General features: G+C 38.9%; 1 protein-coding gene across 1 annotated transcript in view; it reads right to left on the bottom strand.

Annotated features, from left to right (window-relative positions):
* The window catches only part of LOC107220536 (neuropeptides capa receptor-like), a 53,492-nt gene that overhangs the window by 5,336 nt on the left and 24,879 nt on the right, over nucleotides 1–23,277 (bottom strand). The window contains exons 2-5 of the mRNA XM_015659181.2: nucleotides 19,162–19,252; nucleotides 17,249–17,448; nucleotides 13,912–14,154; nucleotides 10,722–11,070 (exon numbers count right to left, since the gene is read on the bottom strand). Of these exons, the coding sequence (XP_015514667.1) occupies nucleotides 10,722–11,070; nucleotides 13,912–14,154; nucleotides 17,249–17,448; nucleotides 19,162–19,252 (883 nt within the window). The remainder of the gene's footprint in view (nucleotides 1–10,721; nucleotides 11,071–13,911; nucleotides 14,155–17,248; nucleotides 17,449–19,161; nucleotides 19,253–23,277) is intronic.

Genomic DNA, 23,277 nt, shown 5'->3' with positions numbered 1-23,277 from the left:
TCGGTCAAGGTACGTGCCGAATAATAGACATAGTGCGCGATGGTTGGAAGAAAAAGGTAGCGAAGCAGAGCAAGCATCGAAAGATAAGAGCAAGGTCTCGATGTTCCTGGCCAATAGGGAAGAAGTTATATATGGGAGCCAAAACAATACTCATCGTCAGTGGCGTATGGACAATGGGTGCACAAGTGACATGTGTGAAGAAAGAGACATAGTTCAATAGTTTACACGAGTGAAGAGTGAACTAAATTTGGCTAATAGTGAGAGTACTTGATAAATGACACTTTCTAATTTTCATAGACGATAAATTGCGATGGTACGAGGTCTATTTTCTGAAAAACAAAAATGAGGCTCTCAGTATGTTCAAAGAGTACAAAGCTGAATTAGAGAATTTCGCGGGAAAGAAAATAAAAATGCTGCAATGCGATAATGAATTCGACGCGTTCTGAAAACGAAATGGGATTAAGAGACGTTTAACTGTGACGTACATCCCCCAACAGAACGGGGTGGTGGAGAGAAGAAATAGAACGTTAATAGAAATAGCGCTATGCATGATACGTCAAGCCGGTGCTCCGCCAGTGTTTTGGGCAGAAACTATGAATAACGCATTATATGTGCGTAATCGGTGTTCAACAACAACTCTGAAAGAGCAGATACCCTTCGCGACGTGAAAGGGGAAGCCCGTACAGTGATGTTCATGTATGCAACCGTTCCGGGAAAAAGTGTTCGTGAAAACAAAAGATGATAAAAAGGCAAACAAGAATCACCTTCTACAGAAGTTACCTTCGTGGGGTATGACGTGATATCCAAAACATATCGCGTGCACATTTCAGCGAGGAGAAAAACAGAAGTAAGCCGAAGCGTGAAGTTCATGAGTAAATCAGCGTTTCATTAGAAATAAACAGAAATACACGATGAAGAGGAAGACAGTGGTCACAATGAAATTGTTGTCGGTTCAAACCTACCTGGTACTAGCAGTGGAAGTAAAACATGATGCTGAAAAGCAGCATCCGATAGTGCCTCCTGCTACTACAATCTCATGGGAAGAGGTGGTACCATCCCCAAAAAGAGGAAGAGGTCGTCGGAGGCTAGTTCATACCAGATTGCGTGGAAGACGACGTAAACAGTTGCTTCGGTGCCAGTAGAAATTAACGATGATGTTAGAAACGACGAAGATGTAATCGAACTGTTGGAAGATGACGATTTCTCCACATGGCAAGAGGAAACGGAGGATACAAAAGCCTGGCAGATTGCCATGAAAGACGAATATTTGGCGCAAATAAAAAATTGCACGTGGGCAATCGTTTAAGATGAAGAAGACCAAAAGATGTAAAAGTGATCGAAAACCGTTTCGTGTTTCGTTGCGAAAAACACAGGTAGAAAAGAGAAGAAGAAAGTGAGGCCAGCTGTAAAAGGGTGCTCCCAACGACCAGGGGAGCATTTCTACGAGACATATTCACCAGTTGTGAGATCAATGTCGATCCGACTACTGGCAGCGATATCAGCAAAGCTCCGCCTCGAGATACATCAGATTAATGTCGTTACAGCGTACTTAAACGGCGTATTAGACAATAATGTATATATGAAAGAACCAGACCAGTTACGTGAAGTGCTGTGTAAATTAAATTCAGCTGAGAAGGTTGGTTCAAAAGCTAAAATGTACGAGTATAGTAAAAAAGTGGCGCATGAGACAGCCAAGCGCTGGTATAAAGGTTTAAATACAGAGAGAGACAGTGTGTGTGTTGGTGACGCATACCAATACATAGACAGAAAACAACAGCTGAAACTAGTGCTTTATGACCTATAATTTCGTAATCGGCCGTTGCTACAGACCATTATTGCCCCATGTGATTATTAAGTTATAATCCGATGTTTAACGCGATCTCAACCTGAAAATGTGTAAAAAATTAAGAAGTGTACTCAATAGCACTACACTTTGACGAGCGTTACTTGAAACCATATGTAATAACAGAGAGATATGGTAAGGCGAGGGGGTGAACAACCGCTATAGATCAGCTAGAGATTAGTAAAAGGACAGAATGTATTATAATACCACGATGTGTGTGTGAATGAATCCAAGTACGCTAATCTCACGCACAATACAGCGAGTGGTTAACAGGACAATACAGTCCAAAATTCAGAAGATCCTCGCTAGAGCGAGCGAGACGAGAATATGGAGAAGAATCCAAAACCAGATCAGTATTAGTCGAAACTCGGAAGAGATAACACGTGGGTCTTGTTAGCTCGTTACGTGTGCGAGAGTGATACAGTGAACTGTGCGAACATGGGGCTATCAACTCGGCAAATCGAGGCTCATAATAATCGATTTGATTATTAAACGACGTTGGATCGTGTTTCTAACGTACTTGTGATCGAGTAATTAGATACAAGAGCAGAACTGGGTAGAGCCAGTTGGGGATTCTCACGCTGGCCTTGCCGGGGCCTCATGATTGAGGTTTTGACCCGGGGTGGTTGACACGTTGGGAAACCAACGTGGTTATTACAGTACGCGGATCAGAAATACGTGAAAATAAATAATAAATCACACAAAATTGGTGTAGCCGCGTGGGCTGGCCTTGGCGGGGTGCTAAGCTAAGCTACCCCGGGATGGTTTCCGTGTCGGGAAACCGGCGCGGCTTGCAGCCCCCGGTGAAAACAGTGCAGGTACTGACCAATGATTTAGGGTGAGATGGTACCTGTACACGTCATCCTCGGGCCTACTTTGATTCTGCTCGTGACGATACCCGTGTTGAACGAATACCTAACCGTTAGAAAGTTACCCAAGTTGACACAAGCGTTGAATAATTACTATGTAAAGCCTGTTCAATAAACTCTGAAGTACAGTTTCATATCTGGTGGCCATATTATTAATCGTTAAATCGACCCTGAACGCACCATTATCGTTTTGAGTCTATCGAGAATGGTGACTGTAAGACCTATAGCTAGTACTCGAGGAAATTTGGGTACTTGTAGTACCCGGCTGTGAGGTCTGTCACTGACAATGTGCTTATTAAAGAAGTCACCGTCGATATAAAGCAATCAGGTGTATAATGGCACAAGAAATTGATTGAAAAGTTGAACGAGTAAGGTTTAAAATCGTTAACACAAGACCAATGTTTGTTCATGTCACAGCCACACGATAAAATTATGCTATTCGCAACATACGAAGACGACATAATAATTGCTACGAATGATAATGAATGGATGGATGAAATTAAAAAAGAAACTGTCAAACTCATTCGAAATGAAAGAATTAGTCAACATACTGTGATGCTGATTTTTACTGCACCTCGGCCACCCGCATAAGTGACCGAGAACTTACACCGCGCAAAATACTTTGGCGGCCCGCGATGTAAGCTGGAAAAATTTAGATCTTAAAAAAGATATCGCGAGATTCTGTTGGGCGTCTGGCGTGGTCAACATGCCTCGAAATCTTTATCTTCGCTAAACGTCGGATAATATTCTTGGTAGCTTAGTACCGCAAAGAGGGGAGGGATAAGTTTGAAGAGAGTGAGAGTGAGACACTCGACAGCAGCACGTTAGGTAACAAAAATGAAATAAAAGAATATATTCTGCAATAGCGGTGATAGAAAAACAAAAAAAAAAGTCAATAATCCAGAGTTCGCTGTTCGCGATATCGAAAGTAACAAAAAAAAAAGTAAAACAGAATCAAGAACAATCATCTATCCAGGAAACCTTAATCCTACTTGCGCTAGTCGCACTCTTAATAGTAAAAAAAAGGGCAAAAACCAAAAACAAAAGATTACTCGACACGCTAGAGGCGACAAGACCGCGTGCAGCAGAATTTGGCTGCACGCAATTTGAAAACGAAATGACTCAACTCAAAACCGTGACTACTCTAGATTTTCCATAACCAAAATTGACTCTACGCGTTGTCGCGAAAACTCGAGCTACGGTCATCAAGCAAAGGAATTGGCAAACGAATTTCGAGCACATGTTCGGCAACGCAGATCCAAAATGGCTACCCGTTACTCGGCCAAGCCTTTGCACTATCAACTTCGAAATTTGATCACGAGAATATTGGCACCGATTACCGTTCCGCATCGAGAACACAAGCTCGCCAAGCCCCACGGAATCTCTTGGGTAGACCAGACCATTCTTCGCAAATCGTTAGTCCACAACAAAAAGAAATCGCAAATTTGCTATCGAAAATTCTGTGTGACACGACTATGACCCCATGACACTGGAATCTAGGGTGCATGAATTATAGGAAGTATTTTTTCCGATAGAATCAATAATTGTTATTTTTTCGTTTATTCAGTATTCATAATGAGGAATCAGAAATTTTCACGTCAAGTCGAACAAACAAATGTTCTTTAATTCGAATATATTAATTACAGTGAACTTTTCAATTTATGCAATGAAGACAAAAATTATATACATTACGGAATTGGGATGATATTTACACAAAACCCTGCATTGGCCTTACAGAATGGTCAAAAACTTTCACGTAAAATCGAACTCACTATGAAGGTTAAGCAGATGAGAAAATGATTGAAACAATTATTGAATCTATTGGAAAAAAATGCTACGTATAATTCATGCACCATAAATTCCAGTGCCGTATCATCGAAAAATTTGGCCTCGATCGAGATGTTACGTTCTTCTAAATTTGAGACGTCATGTTCTTCCATACTGCCGTCGATTACTGTTGACAGGGTGAAGGAGGCGAGGCTGCGACGCGTCGGCCGTCAGCGGAAATCGCGTCCGTCTTGGGTACCTGCGATGCAGGGTTCTTCGTTGGCTTCCCTCCGCAGCCTCGACATCCTTCCTTCGAAATCGTCGGTATTCCGCCACTCCGCAAATTCGTCGAATTCGTTGCTGGCTTCCTGCTTGATGCCGTTGAAACTCGAAAAACAAAAGAAACAGAAAGCCTGAAATATCTTATTCGCTATTCGCTACAGTGTCCCCTCTCGGAATTTCGGATGCGTGACTCCAGTTCTGGCGCTCTTTTGCAAATATTTTGTTATTCGATACCGGAAATCTCGTACTTTTGTTAACGCCCAGGGTTCAGGGAGTCGTTTGTAACGGGCATGAAAAATGCCACGTTGAAATACATAGATGCTTGGGAATTGAGTTCTCACGCGATAAGCATCAACGCGTATACTTGAGTCATAAAATGTATGTAGGATTGGTGAAATTATCGAGTGTTCCGACGAAAGGGACGAGAGTTGTTTGACAACAATTCCTGCTATGATTCTTGTCAGAATTATCATGATTATTTTCGACGAAAGTATGTGGTGTCGTGTGAATCGAGAGACGACTCTGATTGGCTGAGATAGTCGAAAGGAGCGAGAGTCGTGGGAGCAAAGGCCCAAGAGAGTCAGTCGAAATCGGGAAGCGGTCGAAGCACGTGTCACATATTTTCTTTTTTTTTCAATTTATATTTCATTTTATTCTTTTCTCACCTGCGTATTGTTGATAAATGCATTTAATAATAACTCCTGACTTACACCTCAATCCCCACATCGTATATTCGACAAATTGGAGGCTCGTCCGGGATTGAGGAAAAAGTTAGTCAAGGCGTTTGGGTTGAAAGAAGAGTATATCGTTAGAAGTACGACGGAGATTTCGAATTCCAAAGACGTAAAGCAGAGTTGAAGACGACACAAGAGACGTAGAAATGGAAGACGCTAAGCTCGTGAAAGTTGACGAACTGCGTCAAAGGCTGGAAGAACTCAACCTACCGATTTTCGGCGCAAAAGCCGTGCTGCAACAAAGGCTAATCGAAGCCTTGGCGAAAGCCAAAGGAAAGACGAGAGATGATGGTACTGCGAGCGCCTATGTTCGAAGGCATAAAAATGCAAAAGACGACGATGACTGCGATATCAGTTCCGAAAACGATGGCTTGGAAAACAGCGATGCCTCCGATGAAGGAGACGATCATTTCGATAAGGAATTGACGGCCAAGGAACTGGAAAAGCTGAAACGACGAAAGCGGAAATACCGACGAGAAAGCCGAGCTCGGGCGATGAGAAGCGTGATGGAAGAAGATATTGGAGGCGAAGATAGCCGCCCGAATAGAGACGAAAGACGAAGAACCACGACAAGAGTAACCCGTGCAAACGAAGATGGACGCCAAAATGGAGGCGAGAGACGAAGGCGTTACACAAGTGATTCGAAACACCCGGTAATGACCTTCGAAGACGTAGAAAATGCGCTCGAGTTTTTCTCTGGCAAGGGGAATGAGAACGTTGCCCACTGCATCCACAGTTTCGAAGAAGTCGCAGACATGTGCGAGTGGACTGACGTGCAAGTGGTGATGTATGGTCGTAGGTTGTTGCGTGGCTCCGCGAAGCTGTTCGTCAATTTTGAGAGTGCTGCAAAAACGTGGTCGTCTATGAAGAGGGCGCTGCAAAAAGAATTTTCGAAAACGACGTATTGCAAAGCGATTCATCGAAGGTTGTGCGTGACGAAGAAGAAGAACGACGAATCATATATCGAGTACACGTATCGCATGTTAGAAATCGCGAGTCACGCACCCATCGACGTCACGTCCCAAATCCAGTATGTTATTGACGGAATACAAGATGATGAAGCCAATAAGGCGATGCTATACGGCGCGAGTTCGATCAAAGGACTAAGAAAAAGGCTGTTACAGTACGAAGCATCGCGAAACGCCGCGACGAGAAACGCAAAAATAAACAAGACGACGAATCACGAAAAGACGAAAAGAGGACAAACGAAGAGTGAAACACCGACGAGACGTTGTTTCAACTGTGGAAGCAGAGACCATCTGAGTGATGGCTGCCCGGACAAATCGAAGGGCACAAAGTGTTTCAAGTGCGGTAAATTCGGTCACGTCGCGTCAAAGTGTAGCAACAGTGCTCAAGGACAGACGACGAGAACGACGCGATGCGACATCGCGACGGCCAGTGACAAAAAGACATATAAAACGGTGAAGATCCTTAAAAATGACGTCGTTGCCGTGCTTGATTCCGGGAGTGATCTGCACCTCATTCGCGCGACGTTATACGTGAAATTGGATGCGACCACACTCGAAGACGTACAAGTACCGTTTGACGGTATTCCTTCGAAAGGTGCGAAGACTCTTGGCAGGTTCGCGACTGCTGTGATGATGGACGGAATTTCTTTCAAACTCGTCTTCGATGTGATCCCCGACGAATACACCGGACACGATTTGCTGATTGGTGGTGAACTATCAGATTTTGCCGAAGTGCAGTTTAAGCAGAGGCAGGCGACGCTAACCAGATTGACAGAAATAGCCGAAGACAGACTAGATCCAGGTTGGCGCGCAGTGCTGTACATAAACGTCAACAATGGGGAGTCAAAGAAAGAGAATGCCGCTATCTCGTTGCATCGTGTGAAGGATCCCGAGATAAAACATGAAATCCGACAAACGATCGAAGAATACCAGCCGAATAAGACGAAGAGCATCGGTGTCAAAATGACAATTATTCTCAGCGACGAAGTCCCAGTGTTCCAGAGCCCACGGCGACTTTCGTTCGAACAGTGTGCTGTGGTAAACGGAATAATCGAAAAGTGGCTGAAAGAAGGTATAATAAGAGCAAGCATATCGACGTACGCGAGTCCAATAGTTGTGGTGCAAAAGAAAAATGGTGAGCCAAGACTCTGTGTGGACTATCGACGGATAAACAAAAAAATCGTGCGCGATCGGTATCCTTTGCCGGTGAGCGAAGACGAAATTGACAAATTATCGAGCGCGGACGTTTTCGGTTGTTTAGATTTGAAGGACGGGTTTTTTCACGTGCCGGTTGAAGACGACAGTATCGGTTATACCTCGTTTATCGTGCCCGATGGGCAATACGAGTTTTTGCGTGTACCCTTTGGACTGAGACATTCGCCCACGTGTTTTCAACAATTAATACGCGCAGTGTTTCGTGACTCCCTTGCCGACGGAACGGTTTTGGCGTACCTCGACCATATAATCGTTCTCGACGAAGACGAACGCGACGGTTTCGAAAAACTGATGCGAGTGCTGAAAAAAGCGAGTGAATACGGTTTAAACATAAATTGGCGATAATGTCAAATCCCAGTGAATCGAGTTGAATACCTCGGCCACGTGATCGAGAACGGTGCGGTGAAACCCAGTGGACATAAGACGACAGCTGTGATGAATTTCCCCAAACCCACAACGCTGAAACAGATACAATCCTTTCTCGGGCTCACGGGATATTTCAGAAAATTTATTCCGAATTTTGCGTTGATCCCGAGACCATTGTCTAAGTTGTTGAAAGACGACGAAAAATTCGAACTTGGGCGCGAACAAGAGATAGCGTTTTCGACGTTGAAAAAATCGCTCGCCGAAGAACCCGTGTTGAGACTATATCGAGTGGGAGCTCCTACAGAGCTTCATACCGAAGCGAGTATACACGGTCTAGGTGCAATCCTTTTTCAGAAAGATATCGACGATAATCAACTCCACCCAGTGTTTTACGCGAGTTGGAAAACGACGCCAACAGAAGAACGTTACACGAGTTACAAACTCGAAATTTTGGCGGTCATTAAATCTTTGAAGAAATTCAGAGTTTATCTACACGGTGTTCGAGTGAAAATAATAACAGACTGCCGAGCTTTTGCCTTGACGATGGCGAAAAAAGACGTTTGTTTACGAGTTGCGCGTTGGGCGTTAGCAATAGAGGAGCTCGACTATACAATCGAACACAGACCAGGCACGTCGATGAAACACGTCGACGCGCTCAGCCAAAACCCCGTCGATGTTATGACAATACAGATGAGCATTGATTCCGTAAGTGCGAAAATTCCAAAAGCTCAAAAATACGATTCGGAGATCGCGAAAATAATGGACAAAGTAAAAACCGGAGACGAGCAAAAATTCGAGGTAAAAAACGGAATTTTGTACAGAGTGCGAGATGGTGCGACGCTGTCAGTAGTGCCAAAAGTGATGCGAAACGAAGTGATCGGCAAAGCTCACGACGGAGGACATTTCAGTTGGAAAAAAACAGAATATTTGTTGTCACGTGAATTTTGGTTCCCGCAAATGCGCGAAAAAATTTAACGGGTGATTAGCAGCTGTGTGAGCTGCATACTCGCTGAGAGAAAGGGAGGAAAAAGTGAAGGGTTCTTAAACCCTATGGACAAGGGAGATTCGCCCTTGGACACGTTGCACATCGACCATCTAGGCCCTTTACCTTCAACGAATTAAAATTACAAACATTTGCTGGTGGTGGTAGACGCGTTCACCAAGTTTGTTTGGCTCTGTCCCACCAAAACAACGACGTCAATCGAAGTAGTTACGAGATTGGGAAAACAAGCGACGATTTTGGGAAATCCGAGGCGAATAATATCGGATCGAGGAACGGCCTTCACGGCCAATGTTTTCAAACAATATTGCCGAGACGAAAACATCGAACATGTGTTGATTACAGCCGGCGTCCCGCGCCGAAACGGACAAGTCGAGCTCGTAAACAGAACGATAATCCCAATTTTGCCGAAAAAGGCCGAAGAAGATCCCCCCAGTGGTATAAGTTTGTCGACCAGGCGCAGCAAATAATAAACTCATCGTTCCAGCGAAGTATCAATAGGACTCCGTTCGAATTACTAATCGGTCGAACGATGCGCTGTAAAGAAAATTTAAAACTCAAGAAAATCATTGACGAAGAATTTTTGACTGCATTTGACGAAAATCGAACCGAGATGCGAGACGAGGCGAAAAGGAATATCGCAAAGGTCCAGAGCGAGAACAAGGCTCAATACGACAAACGGCGCAAGAAGGCAACAAATTACAAAAGTGGTGACCTTGTAGCGATTAAAAAAACCCAGTTCGCTCCAGAACAAAAATTCCATCAAAAATTTCTCGGACCGTATAAGGTGGCGTCAGTACTGCGTAACATAGATACAAAGTCGAGCCAATACCTGTACCAAAGTTTAATCGGCGCATTGATGTGTCTAGCTGTATCCACGAGACCAGATATTGCTAATACTGTATACTACCCGAGCCAATTCAATACTAATTACGATGTAGAGCATTGGAAAGCCGCTAAAGGAGTGTTGAAATATTAAAAGGCACGAATGATTATGGATTGATGTACAAGAGAACAGAAATGCATTTGTATTGGCGGGTGCTTCAATATGTTGGGAGGCACGCAAACGGGGGACTGTTGCATTGTCCAGCACCGAGACGAAATATACGGCTACATCAGAAGCCACTCAAGAAGCTTTGTGCCTACGCAATATATTGAATGCTGTTGGTATGGACAATGAATGCGTGACATTATTCAATGACATCCAGGATGCGATTAGACTTGTAGAAAACAGTTGCTACCACCCCAAAACGAATCAGATAGACGTTTGACATCATTTTGTTCGCAATACTTATAGACAATAGGGATTATTGATGTTGAGTATTTAGCTATCGAAAGGATGCCAGCTGACGTGCTAAACAAAGGTCTGAAAGGCGTGAAACATCGCGGATGTTTAAACAATCTTTGTATAACAAATGTAAAAGAGGGGAGGTGTTAAGAGTAGCGAAGTAAATGAGCCTGAAGCGACACCTAACGTTTAATACATTGAACGTGATCGATTTATATATGTCAGGCTTAACGGCCGTCATGTTTAAGCAAGAGGTGTATTATTATATTGAGTAACAAGTAAGTTTGTACGAATATTATAAACTGACGTGTTTTACCCTCTATAATTCTAACACATAATCTAGACCAAAATTTTGAGGAAAAATAAACTATACACAATGAAAATCTTACCTTACAGTCCGAGTGTAACGGAGACTGCGAATTCTGATAAGCTGCATCGAAGTAGCACTGTCGCATCCGCAGATTGTGGTATCCCTCATACTGCTAAGTTCGTCCCTGGTGAAGGTCGGACTTCCTGTCACACAGCACAGCGTCTCTTTGAAAGCACCTCGGTATTTTGCACTCATCACGTTGTAGAGAATTGGATTCACCGTGGTGCTGAAGTAATAAAGACAGCCTCCCAGTGCGTAGAGCCATTCGTTTATTTCTACGTAGTAAGCGGAATTCCTCGCATACACGTAGAGCAAGCGTTGCGCGTGAAAAGGGACCCAACAAATGAAAAACATCACGACGACAGCACCTTTTGAGCAGAAAGTTATTTTATACATTTAACGCGAACATGTTTTACGCGTTTTTCGTGTATGTTTTCCGTACACAAAGTCTCCGTTTCTATGACGGTAGAGTGCGACCGCGAATGCGCATGCGTAGTGGGCTTTTCTGCCCTGCGCGCATGCGCAGTCACAAACAAATCTGACATTACGCGACTTTAACCTCAATTTCGCGATTCGCGAAAGAACGCGTAACGTACCCACTCTTGTTATGTAAAGAATCGTGTGTAAGAATGACGCAACGGTCTTTTCGCCTCACGTATTTTGCAATATTCGTCTTCGGCGGAACTACGACTCATATTGCAAGGTTACGCTTAGCTCGAAAATACCGAGTTTGCCTACTTGTTGGACAATATACTATTTTCGTTTCTTTTAGAATTTTTCATGTCGTCGCACGGTTAACAATTAAAGGGCCCAGAAGAAAGACCGCTTTAGTACGTAGTAATCGGTTTACCTTCCCAACCAGCAGAGATACCATCTTTTTCAATGAATTTCATGAAAACAAATTGATCAAAAAAAAAAAATATCTGAATTGTCATAATACAGATTTTTCTCTTTCAAATCAATTTTCGGTAACTAAAACGTGATTCCAAAATTTTTACTTTACTTTAACCAAAAGTTGGATTCAAAAAGAATGTAATGATCACGGTTGTTTTTTAATAAGTCTTTCCAGTTCCGAGATATCGTTGATTGAAAATACTCGAATTTTAAGAATTGTCAAACTTTGGCTGCGAAAAACTGTGGAACGGGAATTCAAAAAGTTTTTAGAAAATCAGGGAAGGTTCTCTTATTTGTCGCAACCAAATTCCACAAGGGATAAAAAATCATAGGTGTTGAGGTCTGGAGGGTGGTGGAGTTACTGCGATTTTTTTTTAGTCATGGAAGATCGATTGAGAATATCTTTGGCGAAATGAAAATCATCTTATCATACGCTAAGATATCATATTTCCGATTCATCGAGTAACAGGCAATAGACTACACATAATGAAATTCAAACTTCACGCTATGTAGTTCAAAATTGTGTAACACTTGTTTCTTGGGTGCGAATGAGAAGCAGACAGGTGAAAGAATTGCTGATCTTCACAGCCTCTGGTCAACTAATACGAAAATCGATAGATCTATCATTCGATCCTCGCCGAAGTCTGCTAAATTTATTGTTCTTTCCATAAATTAAATATTGGGCATCAAGAAGAAAAATTTAAGCTCATAGTCTGTGATGGTACTAAAATTGTTAAACAAAAATTTACGAACCCTTTTGGGATTTAAAATAATTAACATTCAACGGAAAGTAGAAAGATAGATTGAGCTGGGTGACACGATGATGAACAGAACCAGTAATAATTGACATACATACTTATAAAAGTTAATTATGAGTTTCAACTATCAAATTCACACTTATATACATATTTAACCAATAATCTTTACGCCCTAATTTTATTTATACATATTTACATCTTGATTTTAATTTTATTGCTGAATGAATGATGACGGATGAATGTGAGTGCAATTGAAACAATTCAAGAAATGTGCCTGAAATAAAAAAAAAAAGAACCTTGGTTGCAAAGAATCTTAGTTGCAAATTATTTAACGGATTTTATTCGTTAACTTCTCCACATCGCAATAAAGTATCAGTTTTTAAGAACAGAATCCGTTATAACGAGATTGAAACCGTCATGACAAAATTCCATACACCACGAGCCAAGTAAGAGACGTTGAAATATTGAATCTGGTATTAATTTGAGCTCTGCATGTGTAGGTGTAAAGAGGTCATCCATAAATTATGTACAGTTAAATTCCGACCCCACCCCTCAAAAAAGAAAACAAACCCACGCAAATTGTTGGTGACCCCTAACAGTGAATATGTGTGAGGAATCCGTGAAAAAAGTAGGTACGAGAGAATTGAAAATTAAAAATCAGCTTCACAGTTGACCGAATATAGCAAGTTTATTACAGGTCTCTGTATTCAATTGAATTTCTAATCTTCTCCAACCGACAACTGTGCCATTTTTTTCTGTTCAAATTCATCGAGACCATTTTACTCGTTGATTCCATTTTTATGGATCCGACAATCCAAATATAAATGTGAAATATAATTTTCAAATATTCAATGTGGAAAGTATGTTTAGTTAGTTAACAGTGAATTCGATAATTTGTACGAAAAAGGGGCTAATCACATAAATTTAGCCCCACAGTCTCACCCAAAAAGTACGGCCAATGTTTGAATTTTTTTGCTGCTCCATTTGTTTCCAGAAGAGAATTGAATTAAATCTCATATTTCTCATTAACGCACATCGCTTCCCAAACAAATTTCAAACAGAGAAGTGAATTACGTTTCATATTTCTCATCAACCCATATCGTTATTCCCAAACAAACATGACCTACCGGAAATCGATATTCCGCGTTTCAATCACAACTGTTAATATACCTTTTAGCACTTAAAGCTGTGAGCTTCAAAATTACGGATGGATGCTTTCAAGTCAATTGCGAGTACTTTGATTTCGAGTACTTTTCTGTAGGCAAAGGTGGAAATGCCTAGCCAGTAAATACCCAACAATCAAAGCTAAAGCTGACAATGCTTGCGAAACTCCCAGCGAGTATTTAAAGCCTCACTTTATGATGCTTCAGACGATGAATTCTAGTGAAAAGCTTCACTTTACAATTATTTATCAATTTTACGGGGCTGCTTAATTCAGACAAGGAAAAATTTCTGGAGCTTATATTAATGAGATGAGCGATTTGGTTCTTTATTGGCTTATCAAGTTTAACGGTCAGGGCACCGTGAAGGCGTTATATATTTCCTGTTGAAACTTACTGAGCATCCTGATGATCGCTTTTCTGGACTGCACTTGCCTCGTTTCACCGTGAACAGATCCCTCGATACTTCGACCGAGCGACGTGTTTCGTATTTTCAGACCCATCCTGACGTATAATACCAAAATTAGAAGCATGGGTATGAGAAAGAATATAACGCAGCTCAATTCGTAGAGTGGAAAAGGTGGCATGTTGTGCTGAAGCATGGCGCAGATCGCCGAATCCTCGACGTGACGTTTGGATCCTGTAAAACGATTAGCACTCATGAATGTGAGTAATTGTGAGCTTCTTGTCTTTTCTCAGTGACTGGGAAAATTGATGACGAAAAATCCCGAGTTGAGTAGATACTCCCTTCTCGGGGAAAAATGGATGATTTATCGTAGGCTTAAAATAATAAGAAGAAAGAAAATTTTCGTTTGCAAATAAAACCTCCTCACTCGCACGATTGCGATGTACGCTGGTAATTTTTCGATAATGTGACCAATGCAAGAGTAACAGTTTTTCAATTTTATAAGGGCCACAGCTATGCTGTATTTATGTGACAAAATCGGTACGGGGAGGGATTAAACTATGGAAAACATAAAAATGGAAGGGCCGTGATATCGAGTTTTTAAGAAAGCAGAATTTGACTTGTGGAATTGTAAAACGGAGAAAAGTCGACGTATGAAGAGGTAAAAAAATAGAAAGATCAAAATACAGAATGACAAAATGTAGAATCGTCAGAACTTGTTTCGATAATACAGAATCTATATGCAGATTCTAGATTTTGCCGTACTATGATTTGACACTTTTATATTTGCAATTTTCTGTACTTGGAATTTGTAAATTTTGATTAGATTTTCGTGTCTTTGAAAATTCGATATTTTCTAGTTTTCGGTACCTTATCATTTCCAATTCAGTAAATGTTTGTCACAGGATAAAGTACAGCTTGTAGGGATAAGTAGCGAATTTCAACGATGCGAATGACTGAACATTTGCCGTCACATTAACTCGAATAATCTGATTTACCGAATACGTCCCCGACACACATCGTCGAATCCATACGAATAACGAAAATTGATCGAGTACGCGAGTCGTGTAAAATCAGCTAAAGCCAGGCGGATATTGGAGTTGGAAAATTAACTTGTTGCAGCCCTCACGCGCTGTGGAATAATCCCTGTGTGTTAGGAAGAGTCTAAATAATGGCATTAAATTAACATTTAATCTTGAATTTAAATTTATTATTCGGTAATGATTAGTCACTTCGCTTATTTTCAGCTGTACGAATGATGCTTTGCAACTTTGCCAGCAAATTAAATGAGGTTAAAGTTGTTGAAAAGTAAAATCTCCACGGATATTAGAAAATATCGATACTTGCATGCCAAAAGAGAAGGTACGAAGAATATTTTTCTCCAACACATCTAATAACAATAATAATAATAATAATAATATTGATGCTAATAATTAAATTGAATCAATAAAATTATATCTATGACATTCACGCATTTTCCGATGATTTTTTCACTTTGAAAATTACATCGTCCAATTTTATACAAATCCGGTAACGGCTATTTGGCATTTTTTAGTTTCAGATCTCAACATTACCTTACATAATACAAAGGCCAATAAAATGATTAAAAACATGAAATGTGGACAATTACATGTAATTTTCAAGCTATACGTAGCACACTGTTTATACGTTTTAACGTGCATAATAGAGACTTGTAATTTGACCAATTGTTCTTTCCAAATGTTTCATTTAATGCATGTGTGACATGAATAAGGAAAATGCATTTTTCACGAAGAATGTTTATTATATTCCTGCATCTCTGGTGAAATACTTGAAATTTTTAGCCAACAAAAAGCCGGAATAATTTTTGCTAAACCGTGTATAGGTCTGTTTCAAGCTTACGAAGATCATTACGTGGATCAAACTAAACTGACCCGGTTAAGGACTAGTCATTAACTAACGAGCAAATATGAAGGTTATAATTTGCAGTTAGTAATTTGTGTTCTGCTGGAGAATCTTGACTGAACTTTAAATAAATTTAGGACTCTTTTAGCATGAATGCAAAATGCGTTCAGAGAAAATGATGGATCCGACTGTAATTTTATAAATATTATGTGTCTACGAATATTTATTTCATTGTTTCGTGTACTTAATTGGCCATTGATGCTGAGTTTATTCGAGTGAATCCCAAAAATGTAAGTAAAATTGATGGAATTTCGTATCAAAACAATTAAGAATGGTGAAAGTGATGTTTTCATATTCTTATACTGACGCAAGCTACACGATTCATGCACAGCAATATCACCAGTATATCCTGAATACTTAATTGCCCAATCTAGGCAAACGTTTCAACGGTACTTTCAAAGTCCGTGAGGGTAAAAGTATTGCAATAAATATATCATTGACACCCATGCTTAATATATTGAAATTTATAAATTGATACAAAATTCCGAAAATTGTCATTTCAAAATCTATTTCCACGCTATCTGTATTTTTTACGACAAAAGAACGAAAATTCGATGACTGAGCCAATGCTAATCCGAGAGTAAATCGTACAGATTTAAATTTAAAGCAGAATAAAAATGATGCGTTCATTTCGAACTGTGACACTAAAACCTCAACGATCGATATGACTGTATTGAATTCGTTAGTAGATTTCTAGAACATTCTACAACTTTTCTATTGTATCACCTGTTGTAGACTGGAAAGTCCCGAAATCTCCTCACTGATAACGGATCTTCAAACTTTTGCAATTTCAATGATCAATAAAGTTTCGTAAAACGATAACTTCCAAAAATGTTTGGATTGATTGTATAGTATATAAGCGTAAAACAAAAGTTTCTATTCAATTTACAATCTGATGATTAAATATCAAATTAAGCCACTTACTTGCGATTAACAATATTCACATCAATATTAAATTGTGCCAGTTAGATATAACATTCTCAAATGTTTATTGCATTTTTTTCCCAAAATTATCAGCATAATTCGAAAGCTTTGTTGCTCTATGCCAGGACCCCTTCAATAAACACCAATTTAAAAAAATACTTGATACAACATCCACGGTCATGTCGGAAACAATCGATCCAAACTGCTTGTTTTGTGAACCCAGATTGATAATTGAAATTCCATGTCGAACCTGAAAGTTTGGAGTTCTGATATTGTTACCCCTTGAAGGGCAGCAGAAACTTAAAAGTTCTTGATCCGTTCGCGTGTAATACTTAAGACTTGAATAACCACGTCATTCGAGATCAAAGTCATGCCAATTACACTCAAGCGAAGAGAATTACTCTTCGAGCAGTGTTTGATCTATAATCAAGTGTCAATATAAGATTACGGGAATAAATACCTAGAGGAAATTCGACGTAGTAAACCGTCGTGTAGACCGCAAAGGGCAGAGCGCAGACGAGAGCAACCACCCAGGCAGCCAAGATGAATCGAATAGGCCTCTTCAGTCCACTCATGGCGTACAGATGAAGGGGATGACATATCGCCAGGTATCTTTCCATCGAAAAAGCCACGATTGTCAATACCGAGACATAGGAGGACCTTAAATTTGTTAATTTATCATTTCTAGTAAATTCGTTCGATCGGATTCACTGTTACATCCACCTATTTTCGATAAACATATCACAGGTAAAAAAAGAAAAAAAAAATTTCTAGAGTTTTCATTTAAATGAGTAGATATTGGTTTGAATAAAATCTTCATTTACTAATTGTAAGGTTTGCTTTTGTCTCTTTTACGTTGATAAACAAGTCTTGAAGTTTTTGGTTGATAGCTGATATGGGTTCCTATTCGGAAGAACAAGAACAAGGAAAACGTTTTGAAAACGTGGGAGATTACGTTTGGGGTTTGATACAAGAAGGTTCGTACAAACGTAGAAGTACAAAAACTATTTATTTTTCAACTTTTTTTATCAATAACTTTACATTTGTAGTTTAGTGCTGATTATTATTTTTGAATAAAAGAGATTTAAATCATATGTGAAACTCAAGTTTGTTCGGTTGTTATTTGCAATAAATGTTTGAGAAAATAGGTAACTTTTCCTAAAATCCGAAATATCGCTCTGGCTTCTACAAAAGCAAACTTTATCTGATGAAAGTATTTTTTCTTTATTAGTTACGTGGAAGAAATCAAAATTTGATATCTAGAAACCAGACTCAAAATTCGTGTTTATCGGTGTAATAATTGCTTGTTGAATTATTCATTTTCCATCTAAATAAATTCGACGTAATGAGTTGTTATTTTTATTTTCACTTTCTTTGCAGTGTGTTATTATTCGATTTTGAGAAACCGTGAGAAAATTGGCTGTAAAAAAAAAAAATTCACCTCTAACTCTGTCAACATGCTTGAAATGAAAAATTAAAATTCCTCTGTCAATGATGAAAAAACCCAGAATCTTATTTCCGAGATGTTAAAACCATTATTTTATGTCATAGAATTCGGATAAATTTTCTTAAAAATTACATGATGAATATTTTTGAGATAGCTTAATTAATTTTCAACACCGATGGTTGAATTTTTTGCTTTCTTGTTTTAGCATGTCTCGGCATTAGGACTACCATGTAAAAAAAATTTAATATGTTTAAGGCCATGGACCGAATAATTTGACATCTAATACATTCCATAATAAGTATAATTCTGTTACATGTAACGTTTTCCATCCTCCAAGTTCTATCTCAGTTCGAGTGACATCGGAAATTCAGCTTTTTATCGTGATATTGGAAACGTATTTCATGCAAGAGACACGTAGGACGTAAAATGTAGCAAAGTAGCGAGATGACAGTTTTCCATGAGAAGGGATATCGCAGCCACCGTTCTTATAAGATATATTCTCTGTGGAGGGGGAAGCTTTTATTGCTTTTGAATTTCCAACAAGTTTGCAGGGTGTCAAATTGAAAGGAGGGTCATCGAGACCCGTATCTGCATGTCGACTGGTGTAAAAACCTTTAAATATACTTTGAGCGTCGATTTTGGATTATCACTATCAAGTTTAAGAAATTGATCGAATTGGATTATAGGTAAGCTCAGATTCTCCACTTTACAAGTACTTAGCAATCGTGTTCCACACTTGGTTAAAGTTTTATTTTCACTAACAATAAGCAGTCTGGTCAACTTGTTTGGTATGACATAAAATAAACATTCGTCCTAAGCATAGTCATTGACAGGCAGTACAGTTGACTGACCACTTTAGCGAAGCTGCTCAGCAACATTTATGACCTTACTTTCAATGTGCGTAATAAAATAACGTTACGACTTACATCTCCGACACAAAAGCTCTGATCTTGCACAAGCCCAATCCGAACGGCCAAGGATACTGTTGCCAAAAAACGCTCAATTCGTTTGGCAATCCTAGAACATAAATAATAATACAAAATAGTTGTGATATTGCGATCGCCTTTTTGTCGATGCTTCACTATAAATCACAGACGAATTGTAGATTATGATAATTGCGGTAAAAAGATAATCATTCTGTTTTCAAATACGAAAAACCACAGAAGAGTATTTGAAAAACGGGACGGAGTTGAAGTTCTGAATTTGAAAAGTTCCGAAAGCGCCTAATTCCGAATTATTTCGTGGTGAAACTTGAAGTAGAGAAATTAAACTTTTACGAAACAACGAGATTTCGAGTGGTGGGAAACCTAACGGCTCAAAGTTCTAAAATGCAAGACCCCGAAAATTCAAGTATTGATAGAGCAAAGTTACGAAAAGTAAAGTTCCGATAGAGAAAACTCCCAAAAAATAAAGTTTCGATGGAATAAAATTCCGAAAATTAAAATCTACTCATACAGTGTAGTTTACTCAGCGAGTGGGTGTAAACAATAAAAAAAATCGAAAATCAGAATGACCAGGATTCCAAACGAAAAAATTTCGAAAAGCTAAAACAAAGAAAGATCAGAGTGGTGAATTTCACCAAGCCAGAAATTCCACAGATCTGAAAATCTTCGATCATTCGGAATTTCGATGTTTCAAATTGAAAAATTTTCTCATTTTCGCACTTTCGGAATTTTGATGTTCCGTCAAAGTTTCATTTTCTTCACTTTAAGTTTCGCCAAAAATTAATTCGAAATTCGGCGCTTTCGGAACTTTTCGAAATTGCCATTTCAACTCCACGGTCGAAAAACCTGTAGTGAAGATTGAGATATCATTTTGAAAGAGATATCCTGTATGGAACACCATATCTCCATGGCATTTCTACTACCAAAGGCATTGATCCTCCAAGTAGATATATTGTAGCCTGACACGAAAGCACCAAAGTGCACCCTAGCACGTTTATTTCACGTACATCCATGATATATATCGCCACCCAGTCTTAAGGGAGGACCACTATTGGACGGCAGGAAGAATTACGTGGATGAAATACAAATATGAAAGCCTCGAAGTATTAGAAGGTTATACTTGCGGCGATTTACCGCGTTGACGTGCGTAAAAGTTTGGACATTCGAAAAACGTTTCGTATACCTTAGCATCGTTGTTTGACTTCACGACAATAGGAGTCCAATGGCAGTAAAAAGATTTGAAAATCACAACTGACTTCAAGTGTCTTTTTTTGATTTTTATTCACGGATTACGACTATTACTGATTTTGCGTGTAGGAAAAGCTTATTCGTTGGTTTACAGTTCGTAAATTAGTTCCAAGTTAATTTAGAGTGATTTGTAAATGATTGATTGATAGAAAATAAGTTGAAGTTTGATAAACAAAGCTTTTTTCACGGGATACTTGGAAAAAGGAGAAGGGTGGAAATGGAGACGTTTTATGAATAGCCAATAAAGTTATGTACGAATTTCATATCGCTGGTATCATCAATTGCACTGGACTAGTTTTTATTTGAATTCATTATTCAATTTAAGTCGTTCTACCTCTGTTGTAAAAGTTCATCAGAGAGATTCTGGCAACTTTAGTTTATCTAACTGGAAAAGTCTTCCAAAGACCTAAGGACAAGGATTTAAACACCAGCTAAAGATTTCAAAATTTACGAAACTTAAACAGAAACTTCTTCAACAAATCACCAATTTATCTCGAGATAAATTGATGAAACTTCTCGTAACGAACCAAATAATTAAACTCAAAGGCATCATCCTTCGATTTATTCACAGGTATTATTAATTCAGCTGTTAATTTCACGATTACATTATCATATCGTTTTAACCGCCTACAATCCAAAGCTTTCTTCTCTTTTTTTCCGTTTTGCTTCCATCATTTCATTTATTATTATCATCTCATGAGTCTTTTCACTTGTCATTGATACTAATAATTATATCCTGAAAAGACAGTTCACCTAATTTAAAAAACAAAAAATATTATACAATATAATAAGAGAACGTATAAGCTCTCTCGCTTATTTGTAACACACTGGTAAATTATTTCAAAGCAAGATACGGAACGTATAGGTGGACACAGGGTAATTAACAACTTGATGTGATTGTTACTTATTGTACGCCATCAAACGGTGATTTTTACTCATATTCGACAACATTTCTGAAATATGTACCTACGTCTGGTTATGAAATTGCGCGTACCTGCAGAGTTTAGTTCTAGACCACAGTTAAAAAGTATAAATTTATATTCGTTCCCTCGTGTCCAGTGTCTGGATGGTAGAAACGTATTTTTTTGGCGTAAAGAGAGAATCTGAACGGGATTAAAGGGAATGGATCGTTCAACATTCGTCTGAGGATCTAACAAGAGAGACTGAGGTGAAGTGGAAGAAGTCAAAGATTTGACGGAAAAAAATGTTTACTTTTTTAAAGGAGCAGATTTGCCGCAGAAAATTAACAAATCCAAACTGATATTACATTTTTTTTTTTTTCACAGTCCAAAAGTGGAATATTTCCGTTTACTATAATAGAAGGGAAGAGAAAAAAATGTAATTGCACTTCTTCTCTACCTGCGTTAGCAAATGAGTACAAGTGATTGAATTGCGATTCTGATTTTAATTGACGGTAAATAAATCTCTTGAATAAGTCAATAGAAATTCATTTGAATTAAAACAAAAAAAAATGTCCAAGTCCGTAGGTATTTTTTGAAATTAGAACCACAACTTGGACAAATTGAAAAAATTAAGAATTAATACTTACTCGAATAGTTGGCCGAAATCCGTTCGATTTAAATAAAATACCTCGAATAAATTCAAGGGTGGCGCAGAATTTCTCGCTAGAAAATTCAGGTTATATGCGTAACTGCAAATATTCTCTCAAAGACTTTGGATATTTAGTTTGAGGAGTAATATAAGAACGATCAAAGTTCACAACTGAATTCCGTCCTACAATTTTCGTATTTTCTCGACCTAAAAGTTTTCAGGCATAATTCAATCAATTTGATCGCAGATGCCGAGAACTTACGACGGGAAGATACAGAGAAGGATAACCAAAGGATTGGGATATTGTTGACCGACAGTAAAAAATATCATACAGTATTTGTTACATCATATTATACATAGTTTCGCTCTGGATTATAAGCTAATTATTTTGCTTAAACTTAATTCGCAGTTTCGATAAATTCTGGTTGTGTGCATGATTGTTTAATATTTAGTTAACACGAAGATAACAGTCCAAAACACCAATCGTGCGAGCTAGCTTTCGGTATGAATACAAGCCAGTCTTTAACAATGTTGTAGCGTGTTCAATGCTACGATTACTAATTACTGTATGCACTCTGGCTATAGTTTAAACAATTTCAGCTAAAGAGATTTTGTTCCTCGTTATCCTTTTACGACTGGAAAAAGTTGGATCGGAAGAAATCCTTAAGCTTTATTTCAGTCGTTAAATTCCGACATTATTCAATCTTTGGAAACATTGTACGTTCATTCTCGAAGCTTTTTTCAGCCTCTTGTCTGTTCTGAGATCGTCTTCTTTATACAAGGAAGGTATCTCAAGTCGATCTCTCCGATTTGATTTCCGTTGTAACATGTTATAGTACACTAAAAACTAAGCGACACGTATTTTTTTTTATCTGTCATTAAGCCCTTTAAGGAGGTGAAAAAACCCTCCAAAGTAAGGCATGTCAAGGGGCGGTTTTTGGTATGTTTTTTTCAATAGAGAAAATTACATTTTTCATTTCTTATTATGAGAAACCGGTTCCGGTTGGATTCTTTAGAAAATATTATGTTCTTGTGGGCGAAACTGCTGAATCGTCGCTTGACATGCCTAACTATGGAGGGTGGTTTTACCCCCTTAAAGTGTTTAATGGCAGATGAAAAAAAATATGTGTTGCTTAGTTTTTAGTCTACTATAACATATTAGAAAAGAAACAAAATTTGAGAGATTGATCTGGGATACCTTTGTGGTTAGTCTAAGTTGACTGATAATAGTTGCTTTCTGATCCTGATCCAAACTAATAATGAGCTGCACTGCTGTGAAGTATTTTACATGGCTGTGGA

This window comes from Neodiprion lecontei, chromosome 1, assembly GCF_021901455.1.
Source record: "Neodiprion lecontei isolate iyNeoLeco1 chromosome 1, iyNeoLeco1.1, whole genome shotgun sequence".
Classification (NCBI taxonomy): Eukaryota; Metazoa; Arthropoda; class Insecta; order Hymenoptera; family Diprionidae; genus Neodiprion; species Neodiprion lecontei.
Note: the sequence above shows the minus strand (reverse complement) of the source record. Positions and strands in the feature narration are given on the sequence as shown.